Source organism: Lithobates pipiens, unplaced genomic scaffold, assembly GCF_037356315.1.
Source record: "Lithobates pipiens isolate NorthernLeopardFrog02 unplaced genomic scaffold, aLitPip1_a1.2 Scaffold_13, whole genome shotgun sequence".
NCBI lineage: Eukaryota > Metazoa > Chordata > Amphibia > Anura > Ranidae > Lithobates > Lithobates pipiens.
In genome coordinates, this window is record NW_027507718.1 from 5,736,948 (window position 1) to 5,761,786 (window position 24,839).

General features: G+C 40.2%; 1 protein-coding gene across 3 annotated transcripts in view; it reads left to right on the forward strand.

Moving 5' to 3' along the window:
* The first annotated feature begins 5,676 nt into the window (after window positions 1-5,676).
* Window positions 5,677-24,839, forward strand: part of PRXL2C (peroxiredoxin like 2C) — a 25,285-nt gene continuing 6,122 nt past the window's right edge. For 2 of the 3 annotated variants that reach the window (XM_077474793.1, XM_077474794.1), the window contains exons 1-4: window positions 5,677-5,933; window positions 6,770-6,838; window positions 14,736-14,789; window positions 18,940-19,045. In XM_077474793.1, the coding sequence (XP_077330919.1) occupies window positions 5,739-5,933; window positions 6,770-6,838; window positions 14,736-14,789; window positions 18,940-19,045 (424 nt within the window). In that variant the 5' untranslated portion in view covers window positions 5,677-5,738. Of the gene's footprint in view, window positions 5,934-6,769; window positions 6,839-14,735; window positions 14,790-18,939; window positions 19,061-24,839 lie in introns of all 3 variants that reach the window. The other variant, XM_077474792.1, reaches the window with a different exon arrangement.

The following is a 24,839-nucleotide window of genomic DNA, read 5'->3' on the forward strand; positions in this document are numbered from 1 at the left end:
TGAATTCCGTGTTTTATGTGCACGTTTTGGTATTCCCCTGGCGATGGAAAAGACTGTGTGGCCCACTACCTGTCTGGAATTTTTGGGGATTACTATTGATACTTCTTTGATGGAATGTCGCCTCCCTTCTGAAAAACTTGTTAAGTTGCGTCAGTTAGTTTCCTTGGTTGTATCTAAACGAAAGGATCTCTGTTGGGAATGCTTGCCTTCGCCACTCGCATAATTCCTATGGGTCGTGTTTTTTCTAAAAGGCTCTACAAAGTCTTAGCGGATTATAAGTCGCCATTTCATTTTGTTCGTCTCTCCTCTGAGCTGATCTCGGATCTATTGGTTTGGGATCGATTTTTATCTACCTATAATTGTTGTTCAATTTGGCAAGCCCCGTTTTGTGACTCTTCAGCTATTTCACTATATACTGATGCGGCTGGTTCGATTGGTTACGGCGCATTTTGGCAGGGTCACTGGTCTATGGCTTTTTGGCCTACTTCTTGGGTCGAGCAGGGTCTTACCAAAAATATAGTTTTGCTTGAAATTTTTCCTATTTTGGTGGCCCTTGATCTTTGGGGCGATCGACTTAGGAATTGTCGCATTCTCTTTCACTCTGATAACAAGGGCGTTGAATATGCAGTAAATTGTTTGACATCTAAATCGTTACCAGTGTTAGCAGTTTTGAGGAAGTTAGTTTTTTATTGTTTGAATTTCAATTTATGGATTAAGGTCAAGTTCATTCCAGGTAATATTAATTTAATTGCTGATTCTTTGTCACGTTTTCAGCTCGATCGATTTCGCAGTTTGGTACCCGAAGCGGATCCAATTGGTTGTCCTTGCCCGGAAGCGTTGTGGTCAGTGGTTTGCCCTCCGTAGTTTCGTCCATTTCCAATTCTTTGGCACCTTCCACGCGGGCGCAATACAACGCCGCGTGGTCACTTTGGTGTTCCTTTTTAAATTCTAAAGTCATTGATGTGAATCAATTTTCTGAAGCCTTGGTTTTAGCCTTTGTTGAATTTATGATGCTTCATTCTTATTCATATTCTCATATCGTTAAAATATTAGCAGGCGTTTCCTTTTTTAATAAGATGAGAGGGTGGCCTCCTTGCACTCATTATTTTTCAGTCGTTCAGGCTCTTAAAGGATATCGCAAGTTGCACTTCCGAGTTGATGATAGAGTTCCTATTACTTCGATCATTTTGCAACGTCTCTTGGTTGCGTCCTCTGTCATTTGTTTTTCGGATTATGAATCCATTCTTCTGCAAGTTTCCTTTTGCCTTTGTTTTTTCGGTGCATTTCGCATTTCCGAATTGTTGCCTAAATCTTCTTCTGCTTCAGGAGGTTTGTTGTTGTCCGATGTTTTTATGAAGGAGGATCACGTAAAAAAATTTCTACGCTTCAGCAAAACTGACCAGTTGGGGAAGGGTCGCTGGATTGTAATTCATAAAATGAGCGATTCCCCTCTTTGCGTCTTTTCTTTGTTGTCGAAATTTTTATTGTTACGTCCACTACACGGTAGCCTTCTTTTGGTACATGCTTCTGGCATCCCACTTACACAATACCAGTTCAGGGTTATTTTGAAAAAATGCCTGATATTTTGGGATTGCAGCATTTGAAAATCACCACCCATTCCTTTCGCATCGGAGCGGCAACTGAAGCAGCTGCGCTGGGTTTTTCTTCCACTGCAATTAAAAGTTTGGGTGGTTGGCAGTCTAACTGTTTCAAATCTTATGTGAGACCTAATTTATGTTTTTCTGCTTTGTAGGGGCTCCTTGTGTGGTGTGGATAATCGGACATTCGTTCGTTTTCTGGGCTGAAACCAGGGCTTCATTGCGCTACTACGGCCTCAACCTAGGTCTTGATGATTCCTCCTATAAAGTACTTTGGTTTGGATGCAGAGGAATGTCGTGGTTTGAACTTCAGTCATCGATTCGTGCTCGGCTTTCTTCTCACCCTCAACCTTCTATTATTATTTTACATGTAGCTGGTAATGATTTAGGTTTTGTTAAAACTTTAGATCTGGTTGCGCAAATGAAAACAGATCTTACTCATCTTCACGATATTCTGCCATCGACTGTTTTAGTTTTTTCTGAAATTATCCCTCGGTTAAAATGGTTGGTTGATCCAACGCATTTCTTTTTAGAAAAAATTCGTAGACGTGTAAATAGATTTCTTCAGAAATGTATGCCTTTGATAAATGGACTATCCTTCCGTCATGTCGATTTGGAGGGTGGTTTGCCTGGTTTATATCGTTCAGATCAGGTGCATTTATCTGATATTGGCAATGATATTTTAAATTTGGATTTTATTGCTTGTATTGAATTGGCTGTGGCCCGGGTGGGGTGCCAGGCTCCTTGAGTTTAAGGAGCCTGGCGTGTGGTATAGTGTTTTGTTATTACTTTATGGGTTCGAGCTTTCAAAGCTGAACCTTTTTTGGTATTTTATAATCTAAAGATGATTATAAAGGTTATATCGTCAATGTGTGCATATTTTCAATGTTAAGTTGGCTAATATGTATATCGTCATGCCAATAAAATAAAGGGCCGCGGCCATTCATACCACAGATGTGAGTTATTAGCTTTATTTTATTTAAAGTCATTAAGAAATTAAATTTGTCCTCTAGTCCCATGAGAGTAGGGGGAGCATACTAGCGCCCCCTACATATGGGAATAGGGACAAGGGAATTTCAGTTAGATTTTATAACAGTAATTAATTGGTTACTTACCTGGTCACCTGATCAATCCTCCAGAATATTCTACAGTTACATCAGGTGATCCAACGAACCTATGAAAATAAACAGAAGGTTATAAAAGGAAAACAACCAACGAATTTCTTCAGAACGACGGTTGCAGCAGAAGAAAAAGGCGCCCGCCCTCCCCTCCCAATGTCGCGGTCCTTCCCTTCCCTCCCCCGTTTTTACTTGGTAGCCATCTTTTATTTTTCATTGTTGGTATAGTGTTTTGTTATTACTTTATGGGTTCGAGCTTTCAAAGCTGAACCTTTTTTGGTATTTTATAATCTAAAGATGATTATAAAGGTTATATCGTCAATGTGTGCATATTTTCAATGTTAAGTTGGCTAATATGTATATCGTCATGCCAATAAAATAAAGGGCCGCGGCCATTCATACCACAGATGTGAGTTATTAGCTTTATTTTATTTAAAGTCATTAAGAAATTAAATTTGTCCTCTAGTCCCATAAATACATAAAAATTCCAGTGTATAGATCATTGTTTGTAGACGCTATAACTTTCATGCAAACCAATTAATAAACACTTATTGTTTTGTTTTTTAGCAAAGACATAAAGCAAAATACATTTTTGGACAAAATTTATGAAGAAATTAAATTTCTTTCAATTGAATATGTTTTATAGCAGAAAGTAAAAAATACTGGGGTGGGTGGGGGGGTTCAAAACAATAAAAACCAAGTGGTGATCAAACACCAATAGAAAGGTTTACTTATAGAAAAATAAATTATATAAATTTCCTGGAAGTAGCCTGGAAGTCTCCATAGTCTGACTTTCACCTGCTGGCTAATGGAAGTGAACTTCATATTTTTAGTGTGTTGAAGATACTAGGACCTATACATGCATTGCAAAAAATGAAGTTGGAGCAGATGAAGACATACAGTATCTTCTCTCTTCACTGAAGATTCTGCATGAAAAACTCATAATACTGCTGGCACTGTTTACAACGTTGGAAGTGGAGATTTTGACTACATGAACCGCATAGTGACCTGTAGTGATGGATGATGCAAAGATCACAGTGGGGTTCTGGTCCATCCTGCCCTTGATTACTTCTATGCTGCTGTTGACCTCTCTATAATTTGAGGGTGAATAGGTTCTGGTAAGAAGACTTGGCCCTCCCCCCCCCCCCCCCCCCATAGAGGTGACGAGTGTGTATGCACATCCTTTTCACAGAATTCGGTGTGGGGATTTTTCTAGCTATCATTTTATATGTGGACTTTCATGTGATTTTTTTTTTTTGTGACTTTTGAAGTTAGCGCTGCACCCTCTCTGTATTATGTATGTGGTATATGATGTGTAATCAGCCTATTAGTGGTGGCTGCTAATGTAATTTTTTTTATCTAAGTGCAGATAATATTTGGGTTTATTAATAGCAAAAAATGGCCTGATCTTAAAGGGGGTAAAATCTTCTGGAGCTCAAGTGGTTAATGTGTATCTAACCCCCCCCCCCCCCCCCAAAAAAAAAAATTATTAGCATTATAGCTTACCAGTCCTTAGATGTGGTGGTTGCATTCATTTTTAATTCTTACACTCTTTTTCCCCGTTATTTACACTTGGTGATCCCTCCATTGACACATTTCCTATCCCAGTGATGGCGAACCTCGGCACCCCAGATGTTTTGGAACTACATTTCCCATGATGCTCATGCACTCTGTGGTGTAGTTGAGCATCATGAGAAATTTACCTCCAAAACATCTGGGGTGCCAAGGTTCGCCATTACTGTGGACCTATCCTAAGGAGACAACTGATCAGCACTGGCACCCTAGTAATGTGTTAGGGTTATGTAACACTATGTTAGGACTACATAGCACCTCCCTCGCTTCTACATAACAGGGGGAATAGTTTTTTACTCCATGGAGATAGCAGACCAGTGAATAATTCAAACCAATAAGGCCCTTTTAACACCAGCGGACCAATTGGGTTCACCTGTCAGTTTTTCAGGTCGACCCGATCGGACCACTCATTGTTCTATACAGGCAGCGGATGTCAGCTGGCACCTGCCGGCATCTGATCCAGTCTGCTAAAAACAGACAGATGGGGATCTGTTCCGGATTTGAACCAATGACAATTGTGGACAGGCAGTCCGTTTCTATCCGTCCAACCCATAGAGAACAGGGAGCTGCATAGCGGACACAGATCCCCCGTTAAGCAGGCGGATCCGCTTGGACGGATTTCGCTCCGTCTGAAAGGGGCCTAACAGTTCAGAGGCAGAAAGCACAGCAAATTATCTGATCAAAATCTGGCTGGATGACCAGCTACTTATTTGACCAGTTGTTCAACAGATATAATAAAACTCTTTTAGTGGTATATTTTAAGTGGTTGTAAACACTTACAAACCACGTTGATCTACAGGTAAAGCCTAGATTAAGGCTTACCTATAGGTCCAAGAAATATCGCCTAAACCTACACGGTTTAGGAGATATTTACTAAAAGAGTCACGGCTGTCTACGGCGCATGTGCCGTAGACAGCGGCGCGCAGGCGCACTATCGCTGTTAGCAGCATGCCATTAGTGGCGGCTCCCGTGCGCTGCTCCGGCGCTGCGAGTGGCCGGAGCAGCGATACACGGAAGAAGATGGACGCTCAGGACTACAGGGGACAGCGGTGACATCGCTGGCTCCTGTGCCAGGTAAGTGACACATAATGGGCCAGGTAAGTGACACACAATGGGCTGCTATGTGATGCATAGTGGCCCATTATGCTTTACCTTCCTCTTTAACAGATCAAAAGGGAGCAAATAAAATAAATATGGTTGATAGAGTTTACATACACTTTATTTGCAGCATCAGTTCTGCTTCTGACATTTCTGAATTGTCTTAGTAATGGATATTGAGCACTTAAGCCAGGAGTCAGCGGACGGTGGAGAACAGGCATTTCAGGGTTAACATGTACTGTATACAGCCTGCTCCTAGGGAAGTTCCACCCACATGTCAGTTACACATTGCTTCCACTCAGTGTCTAGGAGGAAGGACTGGCTCTGTCCCAGACTGGGAAGGGAATAGAATATGGCTTCAGACAGCACCCCAGTCACCCAGCAAATAGGCAGGAATGTGGAGTGGAGCAGTGCTGATCTCTCCGATTCACTCCACCACCCAGATCTAGAGCTAGCTGCAAGCTGTCTGCTGAGGGACAGGAATGGTAAGAGCTTTGAGTTCAGAGACCTTTACAGGGAGAAGAAGGCAATCATAATCTTTGTGAGGGTAAGTGATATTCCCGAGCTGCAAATGTAATGTCTCCTGTTTGATCTGAATAGAGCAAAAAGTTACTTAAACGCTACGGCCTCATTCACACTATTAAAACAACATAACACTGTAAACGGTATAAATCACACTGTGCGTTTACCTGCGTTTAGGTTCATGTAAAGAAAATATAATTCTCTGCATTCTCCTGTGTTTCATTAAACCAAATGCAGGGGGGCTAGTGTGAATGTAGCCTAATGGTGGCCATACACAATTCAACCTTATTATTCAATCAATGTGTATTTTAATCAAAATAATCAAATCATCAAACAATAGCCATAACTTCTCTTCCGAACGACGTAAACTCAATCAGACTGAGTTGATCGACCAAGGGTGTAAATTGATGGATTGATGCGCTGAGATACTTTGGAGGATCATATTTTGAGTGATCAGATCATGAGATTACATGGTAGATACACAGATAAGATACTTACAATCGCAAGTGACCATTTTTTTTAACTATTAATCAAAGTCAATTTCCCCATGTGTGGCATATCGATTGAATGGGCTGATCACTAAAGACTGATTATTCCTATCACAAAAGATCTCTCGAAAAATAAATTGATTATTTATTAAAGCACGTATGGCCATCCTAACAGTGTAAACATACATATAGTATATTTGGCTTGGCAAAATGATGTGTTATTGTTATTTGTAGTTATGTAATTAAAGTGTTCTTTGTTTACTTTATACTTTGTATGTCAGTTTGCTGTTGAGTTGTACTATTATGTTTGCAGTGTGTGTTGTGTACACAGTTGCTAGGATACTGACGGGTTTTTCTGTTACTGTCTTTGTAGAATTTCCTGTGCTACACTTGTAAAGAGTACGTGGAAGATCTGGCTAAAGTTCCCAAAAGTTTTCTACAGGTATAACTGAATGTCTACTGCTAACAATTGTAATAAAACGGAACACAAAATGTACAGATCACTACATTTGCTACAGTTATATTGTTACAAGTGCACAGCATGGACTTTCTTTTTATGCATCTCACTGAGCTTTATTGTGATTCTGCTACTTATCTGCAGAACAAAGGAGGGGATTCACAGTAAGGCCTCGTTCACACTTCGCATAGCGGGAACTCACGTTCTTAATTGCGATTTTGTTTGCATGATTTTCACATGATTCCACGTATCACGTATAGGGCAGCCCATTCACTTGAATGGGCTGCACTATGCACTAGGGTTGCCTCCTAATCCCTTTAACCACTTCCATACCGGGCCTATTCTGGCACTTCTCTCCTACAAGTAAAAATCATCAATTCTTTGCTAGAACCCCCAAACATTATATATATATATATATATATATATATATATATATACTGTATATATATATATATTTTTTTTTTTTTTTAGCAGACACCCTAGGGAATAAAATGGCAGTAATGTTTTTATTTTTACACTTTCTTTTACATTTTTTTTATTTTGATCACTTTTATTCCTATTACAAGGAATCATTCATGATAGGTCCTCTTAATGGAGAGATGCAGGGTCAATAATACCCCACATCGCTCCTCCAGGCTGGAAAGCAGGAGATCAGAAAAAAAAAATCCATGATCTCACGGCTTTGTTTACATCCGCGGCCCAGACGTGACGTCATAATGTCGTGCCAGGGCCTCCGACATCATAGAGATGACGGGTGACCATCTGGTCACCAGAAATCTCTATAGTTGTCAGCTCGCATGAAGGTGGTTAGTTCTTGCGGGGAGGAGCTGAGACAGCCGCCGAGGGACCCCAGAAGAGCAGGTTCTGGGCCATTCTGTGCAAAACGAGCTGCACAGTGGAGGTAAGTTTAACATGTTTGTTATTTAAAAAAAAAATGTTTTTGCAACCCCTGTATTGCAATATGTGTGAACTAAAAATCAGTTTTTCATTGCAATTTCAAGTTTGCTAGAAAGGGTAATGCAGTGTGCAGAGGGTTATTTAGAATTTCTAGTGTTAACATGTGGTCACACCCCTTCAGCACCTGATAGATTATACAGTGAGGGAAAAAAGTATTTGATCCCCTGCTGATTTTGTACATTTTTCCCACTGACAAAGAAATGATCAGTCTATAATTTTTATGGTAGGTTTATTTTAACAGTGAGAGACAGAATAACAACAAAAATATCCAGAAAAATGCATTTCAAAAAAGTTACCAATTGATTTGCATTTTAATGAGTGAAATAAGGGTAGCCAAGGTCAGCTATTATGCTTGTATGTTAGAGACATTTTTCTGTGTTGTTAATGTGGGGTTGGCTCCCTCTGGTGTTTGCTGGACTCTGTGTGTGAATTTCCTCTCTTCCTGTGTGAGGATGTAGAGCAAAGCATCATGGGACATGTAGTTCAGAATGCTGAAGGGACTCTGCCAGCAGGACTGATCTGAACTACAAGGAACAGAATGCTGAATGCACAGAACAGACTGCTGGCAGGGGATATAAAAAGGGATGCCATGGCCTAGATCAGCCACTCTGGACGCTGTTTTGACTCTGCCAACAGGAGGTCTGTGTGACGGGGAGTTTGCAGACAATTTGTGGCCTATACAGCGGGGAGCCGGACAGCTATACCCAGAGGGATCTCTGCGGACAGCATCGCTTCTTCAGTGCAGTGTGGACCGGCGGGTGTTTTAGGTCATCCAGAGTCTCCTGAAATTCCGATTCCAGTGAGCTGCAGGGTGGCGCGGCGGCCGCCATTTTACAGAGCAAAGACACAGAGAGAAATTTCCGGCTGGAGTCTTCACTTTATCTGCACCGTTATCTAATCCACCTGAGATTTGGAGTGGTGAGCAGGCATAACCCATGTTATAGTTAAGGACTCTGCTGTTAAACAACACCCACACAGTTTAGCTGATGGTACTTGTAGTCCCACAGAAGTTAAACCCTCTATTATAATGCACACGCAGATGCCTATGCTCAGTACACATTACTGATTTCAGTAGTCATATTAGATGACATCTTTAGGATTATAAAAAAAGGGAAGTTACTGTATACTACCATACCTCCCAACATTTTGAGATAGGAATAAGGGACACCTACTAACAAACGTATGCATACTAGCTAATTATACCTGTTGTCTCACAGGTGTTAGTTTGTTTTTGTTTATTTTTTTATTTTTTTTATCAACGTGGGTTTAAAACTACTATAACCTCCCTGGCGGTATGATTATTTCTGATTTTAGGTGTTGAAAGTGGTACAATTATTTTGCATGGAAATTTGGCGTTTTATATTGTAGGCCTGCCTGCAATTCTTAGGAATAACTCTCTTAAATCTGTTCAAACCAGAGTCTAGCAGACATCCCAGGTATGATAAAGTTTATAATATAATAAATAATAATAAAAATTATTCAATAATGTAATCAAATCCAAAAACACAGAAATTTGCTCATTTGCAGAATTGTCGCTGTCATTAGATTTAGTGTTTGAATTTCCCCACAAATCTCTATCTCTCAATTCTGCAAGTGATTATAATTTATTATCGCTGTTTTCTAGTTAGTCTAAAGTCACTTTTGACATAAAGGGACACTTTTTGGTTGCTATGGACAATCTCCAAATTCCAGGCAGAAAAAGCAGTATTTATAATATAAAACTACATGCAGGTCACTGGGCAGACCACCAGGGACAAAGGGGGTGTGTAATTTTTTTATACAGTACTGTAATCTGTAAGATTACAGTACTGTATGTGTTTTGTGTATTTTTACTTTTTTTGAATTTGGCGCCGATCTCCGTAACGTCGCAGGGAACGGAGCTCGGCGGCACTCGGGCACTGTGTGAATCGAGCGGAGGGCGGCTCGCACACACAGCGGGGGTCATCGCTGAATCCAGGGGACAAGGTAAGTAACCTCTCCCTGTATCCTCCCTGTATCCAGCGATGCGATCCCAAGTCTGGCTCAGGGTTACTGCTCGTGGTACTGAAATTGCAGCCCGAGCCAGACTCGGGATTACCGCCAGGGAGGTTAAGACTACTTTCACACTGAGGCGCGTTACAGGCGCTATAGCGCTAAAAATAGCACCTGTAAAGCACCTCTCCTATCACTCCAGTGTGCAAGTCCGAGTGCTTTCCCACTAGAGCGGTGCGCTTGCAGGACGTTAAAAAAAAGTCGTGCAAGCAGCATCTTTGAAGCACCCCTGCCCATTGCAATCAATGTGAAGCACCGCCAAAGCGTGTGCAAATCGGCGCGGTAGCATCGATTTATGGGCGCTTTTAACCCTTTATTTGGCCGCTAGTGGGCCGCTAGCGGATGAAAAGAGCCTCTAAAATGACGGTAAAGAGCCGCTAAAACTACTGCCACCTTTTACAGCCGACGCCCCCGCGCATCATTATAAAAGTGTCCTAAAATGATAAACTGATCATTTCTTTGTTAGTGGGCAAATGTACAAAATCATCAGGGCATCAAATGCTTTTTTCCCTTCACTGTATGCATGTACAAGCTTTTGGGATTTGAGTACAGATATATTTTGTTTCTGTTACAGTGACCAGACCTGAACCTAGTAGCTCTCCCCCCACCTTGTGTCTTGATGCTCCTTGTTGACATTGTGTCCACCGTAGCATTTTCAGTAGCAGAGCAGTGTAGGGCTGGCCATAAGAGGGATTACTTTGATGCAGTTAGCTAGCTTAAACATGTATTGCAATATGTGTGAACTAAGAATCCCTATTTTTCATTGCATAGTTTGCTGGAAAGGGTGTATAGCAGTGTGCAGAGGATTATCCATCCATTTCTAATTATATTACTATATCCTTCACACAGTCACTGGGACAATGGATTTTGAGTTGTTTGAATTTTTACCATCTATTAGCAGTGTAACCATGTAAATGTTTGCATGTTTGCTTTAGGCATCAGTTTTCCCTTGTTTGGCGATCAGCAGTGGGTCTTTTTAATGTGAGGTGAGACATACTAGATGCATTTGCAAGGGCCCCTATGCACAAGCTCTTAGGGCTCATTCACTATATGCGATAATTGGCACCAGTCACCACAAGGGCACATGGAAAACTATTGTTACAGAAGTCATTTCAAAGTCCCGCTGTAGTTCTAAATCAGCTTTTTATCAGCACAATCGGCCGATGCCGATTAATTAAAAAACTGCAAATATCGGCCGATATATCGGTCGACCTCTAGTGTGTGTGTGTGTGTGTGTGTGTGTGTATAGATATAGGTAATATTCAAAGCTCCAGATTTGCCACATAGAGAGAGGAAAGGATACTCTCACGGTGCAGTATTTTGAATCATTTATAAAAGAAGGTTGTATTGCACTTACATCAAAGAAGAGAGTCAGCATGTATTATAATGGAAACACCGGTTAGCTGCGTTCCAGCTGACTGGATATCATGTATTTCAAACTCCACCCAATTCCGTTTAGTCAGCCTACGTCTGATGTCTTCAGGGGTTCTTGACCCCAGAAGCTTTCTTTTGGTGGTATTTAATCACCACTGGGTTTTTTGTTTTTTTTTGCTAAATAAATGAATAAAGAATACATTTTGAAAAAATTTTACTTTTTCATAGTTTGTTATAAAATGTTTCAAACAGGTCATTTTTCTCCTTCATTGAAGTGCTCTGATGAGGCAGTTCTGATGGGCACTGATGAGGCGCCACTAATGAGGCTGCACTTATAAGGACCACTGATGAGGAGGCACTCGTGGGCACTGATTTGCAGCACTGGCGGGCACTGATTGGCAGCCCTGATGGGCACTGTTGGGGCTGCATTGATAATCAGGACACTGAAAACCAGTGCCCTGATTATCAGTGTACATGTCCCTTTTACGCATGCTGTCAGCGAAAGGAAAGGAGTGCTGATAACTGGCTTCTGTTTACATCCGCGATCAGCTGTAATTGGACACAGCTGATCATGTGGTAAAGAGCCGCTGATTGGCACTTTACCACAATCTGTGAGCAGCAGTGTCCAGTATATGACGGCTTTCGCTTTAGCCATTATTCGGCTATAGCGCGGTCGGCAAGTGGTTAATGCGCTTTCGTCAAAACAAAGATTATATATAGTCAATAGGAACACACCTAAGGCTGGCCATACACGATTCATGTCGAACCATTAACAGGCAGGCTGGTTGTACAAAGTTGATCAACCAATCAAATTGGGTTCAACCAGCCTGCTGGAATCTCTTGCGATTATCTGTGATTATATGCAGGAAAGAAATTTATGGCTGACCTAAGGATTCATTCACACAGGTTTATGTGTATTTTCTGCATGAAATGTAGGTTCATGCTGGCAGAAGATCTTGGGTAAACTATGCACCTTAAGATACGTATAGACACTTACAATTCTTCTATGTACTTTACACATGTATGCATATACACATTTACACACATTAAATCTGTAGATATGTATGGCCCTGGATGCAACTACATTCTACTCTTTTTCTATACCTGTAGACATGGCACAGCTTTTCATTTGTAGACGCAGCTGTGTATGGCCTTATTGATTCCTAAAGTGTGCTTAAATACATACGAAACTATATGCTGTGCACATCTTAAGGCTGCGTTTTAAATGTCAATGAATGAGCCCTAAAATAACACTGCACAGATTGGAACCAAACAATGATTGTTTACTAAAGTAGCCATGTTATATACCACCCTCTGCTTTCACTTAAAAGACTCACCTAGTTAATTAAAAAGAAATACAATTTGAAGAAAAACCTTCAGCCTGACTGGGTGTTTGAAGTAAATACATTGCTTCCGGGCTGATGAGAGTGAACGCACAGTAAAAGTAACGTGTAATGGTCATTTAATATGCTTTGTGGCCTCAATTAATAAGGCAAAATGCAGAAACCTATGACAAAGAATCAGACATCGTCTTTCAGTTTTAAAGAGACCCAAGATGGAATCTGATTGTTGCAATAGGTTGATGTATTTCCAGAGGCAAAAACAGAAATTGCACTTTTTCATGGGCTCCCTAACAGTGCGGGTTAATGATGCAGAATCCCATGGTCATAGTTCATATTCTTAAAATAATAGGTTAGACAAAAAAAAGGCAATGGTCAGTAGTGATGGACAAATGCTCCAGTGTTAGTGGTCATGTGGAGGAATATAAGCTCTGTGTCAGTGGCCAGTGAGGAGCTACGATTTTGCTCAGACCCATAGGGAATTGATAGCAGGCCCCCAGAGCAATCAGCTGTACCTGAAAATTCCCCATCCCATAGCTGCAGGTAACAAAAGCCCAAAGATGATGGTGACATTAATCTAATTAGACCATATGCACATACAGTATTTGGACAATGTCATTGACCAAATACGTTCATGTGATCATATTGGATCAATGATGTTACCGGAATCCTTTGTTACATGCAGCTGCAGGGCAGGGGAATTATTTAGCCACAGCTGATGTCCAGCTGACTATGGGGCAGTTTGCCCTTGTACACACGGTCGAAGATTCCATCGGAATGTGTCCGATCGAAGCGTTTTGTCGGATATTCCGACTGTGTGTGGTCTGCATCGGACTGTTTCCGTCAGAATATCCGTCGGACCAACTTTTCCAACTTGCCGGAAATATTTTCCGACAAAATGCTCCGATCGGACATACTCGGATCATGTGTAGAGAATTCCGATTGGACAAAGTGCCACGCATGCTCAGATCAAATTCCTACACCAAAGCTATTGGCTACTAGCGTGAACATAGTCCTGTCGTAACAAAATAACGTCATCACGTCGGATTTTCCAACAACTTTGTCCGACCGTGTGTATACAACAGTTTCGGACAAAATCCGTCGGCCAAAATCCGACGGATTTGGTTGTCGGAATCTCCGACCGTGTGTACAAGGGCTTTGAGGGGCTCTTCAGAAGGATAAGGTGCACAGTGGCAAACTTTGTGGGTGGAGGGGGTCCCGGTGCAGCTGGGGACACTAGGGAGTTGGTGGGTTCTGCAAAAGGCTGTGGAGCTTTATGGATGGATAGAAGCCCAGGGACAGGCTTGGGGCACTAGGGGTACTGCAGAAGACTGTGGGGGGGGTTGAGGGTCTTTGTGAGGATGGGGCTGCTGTGGCACTGTGAGAAAAAGGGGAACTGGGTAGCACTACCCTGTAGATGGTAGTAGATTAAATAGAGGGAGCTGAACTTGAAGGGCACAGTGCAAACAGATTGTGCACCCCCAGCTTGGTCATAACTGCTGTCAGTGCTTACGCACCACAAGAGGTAGAAGTCAAACTTCCCTTTTATCCTCTCTCCATTCATGTGACAGGTCAAATAACCTGGAGAGGTAGAACTGGTCTTTACTTCCTAGCGGGTGCCTGTGCTGCCAAAGCGTCTGTGGCTGCTTTACATCCTGGGTTGCAGATTGCATCCTGCAATGCCTGAGAGAGCAGCAGGTACCACTGCTGGAACAGCAAAATCAAGCACCTGCTGCTGATCTACAGAGTATCCTGGATCCTAGGACACAAAGTGGAGCTTCCTTCAGCACATGAATCCTCTTTTCAAGGGTCTCGAGTGGGCCCCCTAGCCACTGCAAGGAATTATTATTATTTTTTATTATTATTATTATTATTATACACAATTTATATAGTGCCAACAGTTTACGCAGCGCTTTACAATGTATAGGGGGGACAACACAATTACAGTACAATACAAAAGGTACAGGAGGGCCCTGCTCGTAGAGCTTACATTCTAAAGGGAGGGGGTGGTGGTACAAAAGGTAATAGCTGCAGAGAATGATTTGATGTGGGTGGCTCGGGGACAGTTAGGTGGGTGTGGGAATGCATTATGGTGGTAGTTCTGCCAACGTGTACATTATCCATGATTTTCACTTTGCATATTCTTATTTGTTTACTTCTAATTTATCTTTCTTGTTTAGAAAGCTGATGTCAGACTTATTGTTATTGGTCAAGCCTCATATCTTCATATACAGGTAACATATTTTATATCATATTTTTATACGATTTTGAGTGTATTGATATGAAGTCATAGATAAATATAGGGATACATCCTGCATCAGATGTATACTTGCCTAAATTGGATGGTCATGTCCTACAATAAGCTTTAGGGCTCCTTGACTAAATCGTCTTTTCCTGAACTGCACCTTCATGACCTATCCTATCCATGTATGAGATCATCTTCCAAGCTGTTAACCAGCCCACACACACTCAGGCCTGTTGGGCTCTTCTCTAACACCAGGCTCCATAGTAGGCACCTAGGCCTATTAGGAAAGTTGGTCTTTTTGTGTATTATTTTGTAGTATTTTGTGCTACTGGATAGGTGCAGCAATATGCATACCTCCATGCAAAAAACAAAATATGTGTTGGGTATAAGAATAAGAATTAAAAAGCATAAACTAAGAGAAGTGTTCTTCTTGGTGTCCATCTGTGCACTTTACCAGGTAGATATTAGCTGGAATATTTAAATGAAGCAATTAGGCCTTGTCCGTACCATACAGGACCCTTTGCTGTTGTTTGTTCTTTCTGATATGTGGTAACAGACTATTCACAAAATGTTTTCAATGACACTGTGTAAAGTGGGAGAATTTTTGGGGAAGGCACTGCACTTAACTGATAGTAGCTAATTCAGCTTGATACTGAGGGATCATAAACCCAATAATATATATTAAAGGAAATACAGCAACAGGTTGTAGGTGTTTAAGGATGGCCTCTCAGTATGTTACGTATACCAAAAGACAAATATATAGTAAAAAAAAATAATGTCTTTATTACGAAATATAAAAAATTGTACAATTGATAGAGACAAATTATTATAACGTAACACATAAAACCATTAAGGCAGTGATCAGAGAATTTTTTTTAGATCTTTCCTACGTGTTTCGCATTCAAGGCACTTCCTCAGGGTTTCAAATCTCTTCATCTGACATTATGCCTATTATCCATATTTTAAGTTGGGTGGGTTCATTATCATGACAGCTCGGGCTATGGGGAGGCATAAAATGGGGCCAAAGACAGTGAGAACGACCAATATAAATGGAGAACACCGGGGAAAAATATAGGAGAAAATTCAGTTGACTAAAGGTTATTCTCCCATTCAGTGGCGGCTTTTGATTTTTTGTTTGGGGGGGTTAACAACCACCCCCCCCCCACGTGCTGTCTGCCGGTCGGTCCACCGGCACTTTCCCCATCTAGGTGGTGGGGATCGACCATCCAGGCATTGGCGGCGGCCGAGCGGCTCTTCTCCTCCTCGCTTCCGCTGTGCGTCTCCTCCCCTCCTCCCAGGAGTCCAATAGATCGCCTGTCCTTTCAGCCAGTCGGGAGACATGCTTCCCAATTGACTGGCAGAGGGATCGGTGTTGCAACAGCGAATATTCAGTCACTGTTGCAACACACCTGGTTGGGCTCCAGATGCATCCTCAGCATTCCGAGCCCACCCTATTTGGAAGCCTATTAGAGCTTATGGCTCTGATCAGGTGTTTTAAAAAAAAAAAAAAAAACCCTGTCCACTTTAATTCATGCACCCGGTGCCCTAAAAGTGGCCGGACGCATGAATAGGGGGCAATGGATAGATTCAGGCTATGCTCAATCTAACATTGCATATAGGGGGGTGGCGAGGAGAGAGGGGGCGGCACCGGGGTGCCCTTAATGGATGGACCGCCCCTGCTCCCATTGTAGTAATAAGGTAACTGAAGGTAGGTAACTATTCCAGTATTTCCCTCACTGTCTGACAGTAGTAGTCCAAACAAAGCTCATAAAGAGTTTAGCCTACAGAAAGACCCCAGTGGTGTAATCATCATATATACAAGGTGCTCTCTGATAACTGCCATGTACCGTTTAGCCAGTGGTCCTCTTTACTCCCAAGGACCCAAATCCCAATCCCAGTCAGGTAAAACAATTTAAACACTGCTTTCTTCAACCTATTAGGGATAAAACAGACCTAAACCTGGAAGAGGCTTTTTTTTATTAAGTCTCGACTGTCCTCATTATGCTCTCCCATACATATTGGACTATCCTGAAATTTGAGACTCCTAATTTTTCTGGTTATTTGGACACATGGGAAAAAGATCTTCTATTCTACCTAATGAAAAAAATGTTAAAGCTATATCATATGTCTACAAGTACAACATTTGAGGAGTTAAATTTTAAAATGGCTGCACACTGGTACCTATTCCCATTACACTTGACATCCAGTTTATTTGTCAAAGTCTTGGAGAGGATTTAATACAGAAGGGACCATTGTATATATGTGGTGGTTTTGCCACCTTAATCAAACAATCTAGAGTGTGGGTGTAATATCTAAGCTTTCAGGTTGGGCTGCACCCTTTAGACCCTTGAGTCTTTTCGTTCCATGGTGCCAAACTTTCATATAAAGACTATGGAAATAGCTTAATCCTTGATGTATTAAACTCTGCAAAGAACAGGGAGGTTGATTTACTAAAGGCAAACTTCACAAGTGCAATTGCGCTAGATCTAAGGAGAAGCTCCGAAATGAGGGAAAGTGCTGCTGACTTCTATTATCCTGTCATGTGCAAGCAAAAATTCAGTTTTTTTTATTTTTCCTTGCGTGTTCCCCTCAGATCTAGAGCAACTGTACTTGTAGTTCACTTGAACTGCACAGTAAATTTGCCTTTAGTAAATAAACCTCAATGTATCTTTACATTGGAAGTCATTACCTGCTTTGTCCATTAGTTCATAATTTAATTAGATCATGCTATGATATGATCAAGTTATAGTTTAATATTTAGGATCGCTGGAGGGAATTTAAGACAATTAGGCTGGATTCACACCTATGCATTTTTAGTGCTTTTTGCATTTCGCATATTTGCACTACAGAACTTGTTCCATAGGAAACCATGTTAAATGGACTGTAGTGCAAATCTGCAAAATGCAAAAAGCACTAAAAATGCATAGGTGTGAATCCAGCCTTATAGACTCTTTACAAGCTTCCAGTCCCTGGAGTTAATGATTTAATGACCCATGAACTAGACGTTCCCTCTTTTTATATAGTTGCCCACTACCGGGAAATTACTCTTATCTTATAGACAATGGGGTTGATTTACTAAAGGCAGATAGACTGTTCACTTTGCAAAGTGCAGTTGCTCCAGAGCTTTGTAAATGAGGTAAAGCTTTACTTTGCAAAAAATACCCAATTATGTGCAAGGAAAATAAAATAAAAAAACACAGCATTTTTGCTTGCACATGATTGCATAATGAACGTCAGCAGAGTTTCTGCTCATTTACTAAGCTCTGGAGCAACTGCTCTTGCAGAGAGCAACTACACTTTGCAAAGTACACAGTTTATTAGTCTTTAGTAAATCAACCTAAATGTCTGGGTATAAGACAATCGATGCCCCCCTTCCATCTCCCTTTTCTTGTTGAATAATTTTATTTTATAGATTATAATAAATTACAATAAATCAGTATTGTAAAAAAACAAGTTTTACAAGATAAAGTTAAAGTATACAATTAAACTTATTGTGTCAATAAGAGCTAGTAAGATAACAATAAATTATATTATATAATGAGAGATTATATAATAATGTATTGTATTAGAATATTCATATTAAAAAAATAAAAATAAAATATACAAAATAGAAATGAAATTACAATTATAATATCAATAGTCAGGTATAATTATGGACGCTAAATGCTAAAAGGGGGTAATGATTAAATAATAATATAAGGTATTATGAAACAATAATGGATTATAAACTACAATCAGGGCCAAGGTCCATCTATATGGCATACTATTCCCTGAAAAAGTAAGTGAACATATTTTCGTCCCTTATTTGTACTATAAAAAGAGGTATCCATCTCCTTTTTTTTCATTTGTCCTATCTTTCTCTTTATTATACCCTGTTTAACGATTTAAGCCTGATGATTATATGCAATTCCAAGTAGAAGAACTATGTTATTTGGATAGAGACAGGGACCATCAATTAACTTCTATTTTTTTTTTTTTTTTGGAAAATCATTTTCTTTATTTTTTCTAATAAAAAACAAATGAATAAAAAAATGAACAAAATAACAAAAGATTTAATATAGGGTGCTTTTTTTTTTTTTTTTTTGAAAGATGCTCAAAAGATACCCTAGTAAACTTATAATATGCACATGTCTTTTCAGAATTTTTGCTCCATAACAGGATATCATCATGAAATCTATGTTGATAATGACAGAGAAGTATATAGCAAGCTAGGCATGAAAAGAGGAGAAACATCAACTTCATCAGGTACTGGTAATTTCTGTAAGTCAGTAATATTATGATATTTTTCAGTTTAGCAGTAGCTTTCTCGTCTAATGTTCTACACTTTTAGGTGCTTACTAGGTATACACATTAATACTATTTAAAATGTGTAATGTATTAATACTATGTAAAATGTCCTGGTTTTGGACAGATTAGGGAAGGGATTCGAATGCAAAAAACAAAACAAAAAAACCCATGCATCACAGACATCACAAAAATTACAGAGGTTCTAAGTCTTGCCTGTTTTACTAAAAATAGCATATTATCATTTTTTATTTTTTTTCATCTCACTTGCTGCCCCATGTGGAACCAGTCATTGAACATGGAGTGAGGGGAAACTTTCCTAACGGGGATGCAAATTGCAATAAAACTCTACAGAAGTTTTTAACTTTTTAAAAAGTCGATTTAAATATTTTGTTTATATGTTTTGGGCATTTTTTTTCAGCTACATAGGCTGAAAGTAAAGCATCTAATTAACAGGCGAGTGATGCTTATGTAATATTAAGGCAATTGAAACTGTAGTTTCACTTTGGTATGCAGCAGTTTACATAGAGTGACAGTTCACATAAAGTGGCAGTTTTTTCCCTAAGGCTGGGTTCACTCGTCTTTGCACAGGCACAACAGCTCATTCATTTTAATGTACCTGTGGGAAACACAGAGAAAGGGTCACTGCACCTTTATAAAATCACATGACGCTTTTGCACCATGTGGTTTCATAAAGCCAAAAACACACTGTTTTTCCACACGTGGGGCACCATTAAAGTATAACTAAAGGCAAAACCTTTTGGACAGAGTGGAGAGGGATTAGAACACCTGTCAGTTTTTATTGCTGTCTGTGTCCCTGTTGGGGAGATTCATCCTCGCTATTTGTTTACTATTGTCATTGAAAGTAAAAGTAAAAGAGAATCCCAAATTTTGGGTTGTCCCCAGAAAAGCAATAAAGGGGAAATCTTCCAATGGCGACATTAGTTCTGTTGACCTTGGGGGCCCCAAGGGATTCTTCTAATTTGCAGGGATTTCCTCTCACTTCTTGTTTTGCAAATGGAACATGAAGTGAAGGTAAATCATCCTGATGGGACGCAGATGGCAAAAAACAAAAAAATGGCAGAGGTTATAACCCTCCTATAATCTATCCAAAATCCAAAAAAACTTTGCCTATAGTTCTACTTTAATAATTGACTGCTGAATGACCGGGCCATTTTTTTCGATTCGCACTGCGTCGCTTTAACCCCCCTGACGGTATTCCCGAGTCTGGCTCGGGGTGGAATTTTTATACCAAAAGCGGTAACCCCCGAGCCAGACTCAGGACTGCATCGCTGAATCCAGGAGGAGGTTTACTTACCTTCTCCCTTGGATCCAGCGATGTCCCCGCGCTGTACGAGCCAAATTCAAAAAGTGAAACACACAGTATACATACAGTATAATGTAATCTTACAGATTACATTGCTGTATGTAATAATTTCACATCCCCTTTGTCCCTAGTGGTCTGCCCAGTGTCCTGCATGCAGTTTTATATTATGAAAACTGTTCTTTATGCCTGGAAACTGGAGATTGTCCATAGCAACCAAAACTGTCCCTTTACATCAAAAATGATTTTAGACCAGCTAGAAAACAGAGATAATAAATTGGAATCACTCGCAGAATTGAGGGATAGCGATTTGTGGGGAGATCAGTCATCAAATACTGAAAAGTAATGACAGTGACAATTCTGCAACTGAGCAAATGTCAGTGTTTTTGATTTGATTACATTATTGAATAATTTTTATTATTGTTATATTATTATTTGGTACAATTATTTATAATTATTATATTATAATTTATGATTTCATTTTTCAAACTTTATCATACCCGGGATGTCTGCTAGACTCTGGTTTGAACAGATTTAAGAGAGTTATTCCTAAGAATTACAGGACTACAATATAAAACGCCAAATTTTCATGCAAAATAATGGTTCCGCTTTTAGCACCTAAAATCAGAAATAATCGTACCACCAGGGAGGTTAACTAACAATTGTGCGGTCGTGCGACGCTGCACCCAAACAAAATTGACGCCCTTTTTTCCCACAAATAGAGCTTTCTTTTGGTGGTCTTGGATTGCCTCTGCGGTTTTTATTTGCGCTATAAACAAAAAAAAGTGTCAATTTTGAAAAAATGCAATGGGGGTTATTTACTAAAGGTAACGCCACTTTGCACTACAAGTGCACTTGGAAGTGCAGTCGCTGTAGATCTTAGGGGGACATGCAAGGAAAATAAAAATCAGCATTTTTGGTTGCACATGATTGGATGATAAAATCAGCAGAGCTTCAATTCATTGCAGAGCTTCCCCTCAGATCTACAGCGATCTACAGTGACTGCACGTACAAGTTGTACTTTTTGCTAATAAATATCCCCATAAATAAATATCTCCTTTTTTTTAAAAAAATCATTTTTTTTCTCAGTTTAGGCCGATATGTATTGTTCTACATATTTTTGGTAAAAAAAATCTCAATGAGCGTTTATTGATTGGTTTGTGCAAAAGCGTCTACAAAATAGGGGATAGATTTATAGCATGTTTATTATTTTTTTTATTTTTTTTACTAGTAATGACAGCGATCTGCGATTTTTAACGGGACTGCGACATTATGGCAGACACATCAGACGCTTTTGACACATTTTTGGGACCAGTGGCATTTATGCAGTGATCAATGCTATAAAAATGCACTGATTACTGTAAAAATGTCACTGTCAGGGAAAGGGTTAATACTAGGGGTGATCAAGGGGTTAACTATGTTCCCTAGTGTGTGTTTCTAACTGTAGAGGGAGGGGACTGACTTAGAGGAAATGACAGATTGTGGTTCCTCCTAGCTATTAGGAACTCATGATCTGCCACTCTTCTCAGAACAGGGATTTGTGTGTTTACACACACACGTCCCTGTTCAGCCTCTCGTGCCTGCAATTACTCGTGGCCGGTGGTCATCGTAGCCATAAGCATCGGTACCCCCGCAGTGCAGCGGGCGCTTGCACGCGCCTGCTATCTCGATCCTGCGAGCCGGCGCATAGCTATGACGGCTTGCGGGATCGTGCTGGCCTGCCACCCTATAATGACGGTGGCTGGTCGTCAAGCAGTTAATGGTACCCGCTCGTGTCTGCAAAAGAGCAGAACGTTTTGGCTGCGGGGTGCTTGCAGGTGTAGAAACACATGCGATTTACACACTTGCAACAATGTGAACCTAGCCTTAATCTTCCAGTGCGTAAATGTGATACGTAGGCTGGTCATACATGTTCAATTTTCTTGTACAATTTTCTTTTAGATTTACCTTAAACTATGTAGTGCAAGGGCCTGCCTAATTGGATACAATTGAAAGTTTAGTTGACCTCATATTACATGGTTTGTTTGTTTTTTTTAGTTTTTTTTGGTAAATGTAAAGAAAACCTGTACAAGAGAATTGAACATGTATGGCCAGCTATACTGTAAGCTGGCCATACATTATACAATTTTCTTGTTCGGTTTTCTTTAGATTTACCTTCAACTATGTAGTGCAAAGGCCTGCTTGATTGCTTACAAATTTGAAAGTGTTTTGATTTGATCTCATATTATATGGTTTTGGTAAAGGAAAATTGTACAAGAAAAATGTATAATGTATGACCAAACTAAATTTCCCCTGCATGCATCATGCGGAACAATTTTTTGCTTGTTCCAAACACAGAACATTGTTAAGTGTCTGGCACTATGCAGCGTTTTGATGTTGGACTTAAAGGGGTGTTCCGGCCGCTATTATTATTATTATTATTTTTTTTAAAGTCAGCAGCTGCAAACACTGTAGCTGCTGACTTTTAATAAGGACACTTACCTGTCCAACAATCCCACGATGTCGGCCGCCCCGAGGCATTTTTTATTTTATTAATGCTTTTTTTTTTTTTTGGGTGGCCCTCCACTTTAAATAAAATATGTTGAGGGAAATTTAGTAAGACTGAAACAAACTGGAGCACATGACTATGGTAACCAATCAGTTTCTAGCTTTTATTCAAAACTTAAATGAACAAGCTTATGCTAAAAGCTGATTGGTTACTGTGCAAAGCTGCTCCAGATTCTGTTTACAGAATACGTTAGGGTAAATTATTGTCAATGTATTCTGTATTGTTGTTGTTATCATCTTTGCAGTATTTGATATTGCCGCAGATAGGTGAAAGCTGAAATCATGTTGCATCTTTCAAAATTATTAAAATATTTTAAAGGTTTATAAGTAAACTACTGTTTTTTTATTACTATACTGTATATTTTATTTTACAAATAAACATTTAACAAATGACAAATAATTCCCAGGCCACTATGGGTTACCTAAAGGGAAAAGACAGCAGAAGCTACAGTACCTGCCTTTTGGCTTGTTTTACAAGGTTACCCACATGCCGACCGGCGCACGCTGATATACATCGGCAGAATGGCCCGGGCAGGTAAATGGGCGTACAGGTACGTCCCTTTAAATTTGCCGCCATGCCATCGTGTGTGCAACTCGATCGCCGCAATGATACCTGAGATTGTCTCACGGGGAGGAAGAACGGGGACATGCTAATGTAAACAAGCATCTCCCTGTTCTGCCTAGTGACAGTGTCACTGACCTCTGCTCCCTGTGATTGGAGCAGAGATCAGTGACGTGTCACACAGTCACGCCTCCCACAGTTAGAAACACTCCTCCAGGCTCACGTAACCCCTATACTGCCACCTAATGGTTAACCCCTTCACTGCCAGTGTCATTTACACAGGAATCAGTGCATTTGTATAGCACTGATTGCTGTATAAATGACAATGGTCCCAAAAATGTGTCAAAAATGTCCGATGTGTCCGCCATAATGTTGCAGTCACGATAAAAATCGCCGATCGCCGCCATTACTAGTAAAAAAAGAACTATCCCCTAGTTTGTGCAAACCATTCAATAATCGCTTATTGCAATTTTTTTTTTTTTTTACCAAAAATATGTAGAAGAATACATATCAGCCTAAACTGAGGGAAAAAAAATGTATTTATAAATTTTTGGGGGATGTATTATATAGCAAAATGTAAAAAAGAATGTGGGGTTTTTTTTTCAAAATTGTCACACTTTTGTTTCTTATAGCGCAAAAAATTAAAAACGCAGGGGTGATAAAATACCACCAAAAGAAAGCTCTAGTTGTGGTAAAAAAAGGACGTCAATTTTGTTTGGGAGCCACGTCGCACGACCGCTCAATTGTCAGTTAAATCGACGCAGTGCCGAATCGCAAAAAGTGCTCTGGTCTTTGGCCAGCAAAATGGTCCCGGGGCTTAAGTGGTTAAAGCCTCAGCTGAAATTCTTGCATAAAGAATTAGTCAATCAGTTCTAAGAAATCATAACTTACAAAATGGGTATTACTTGTCTCTTCATTTGGTCTTCATGATCTTCACACATTTTTTTAAAGCTAGGTGCATCCTAATGCCCACTTGTAGTGCATCAATTTGTTGCAAACTATTATAAACTGGTATATTGCAGAGAATACTAAATGCTGCTGCAGGTATGTGAATCTCTACCCAAAACATTCTTCTAAATTTTGGAAAGAGTAGGGCAGGGATATGTAATTAGCGGACTTCCAGCTGTTGCAAAACTACAAGTCCCATGAGGCCTAGCAAGACTCTGACAGCCACAAGCCTGACACACAGAGGCAGAGCATGATGGGACTTGTAGTTTTGCGACAGCTGGAGGTCCGCTAATTGCATATCCCTTGAGTAGGGTATGCTAGGAACCTCTGTCAGGCTTTTTTATATACTAGTATATATAGATATACCAGTGGCG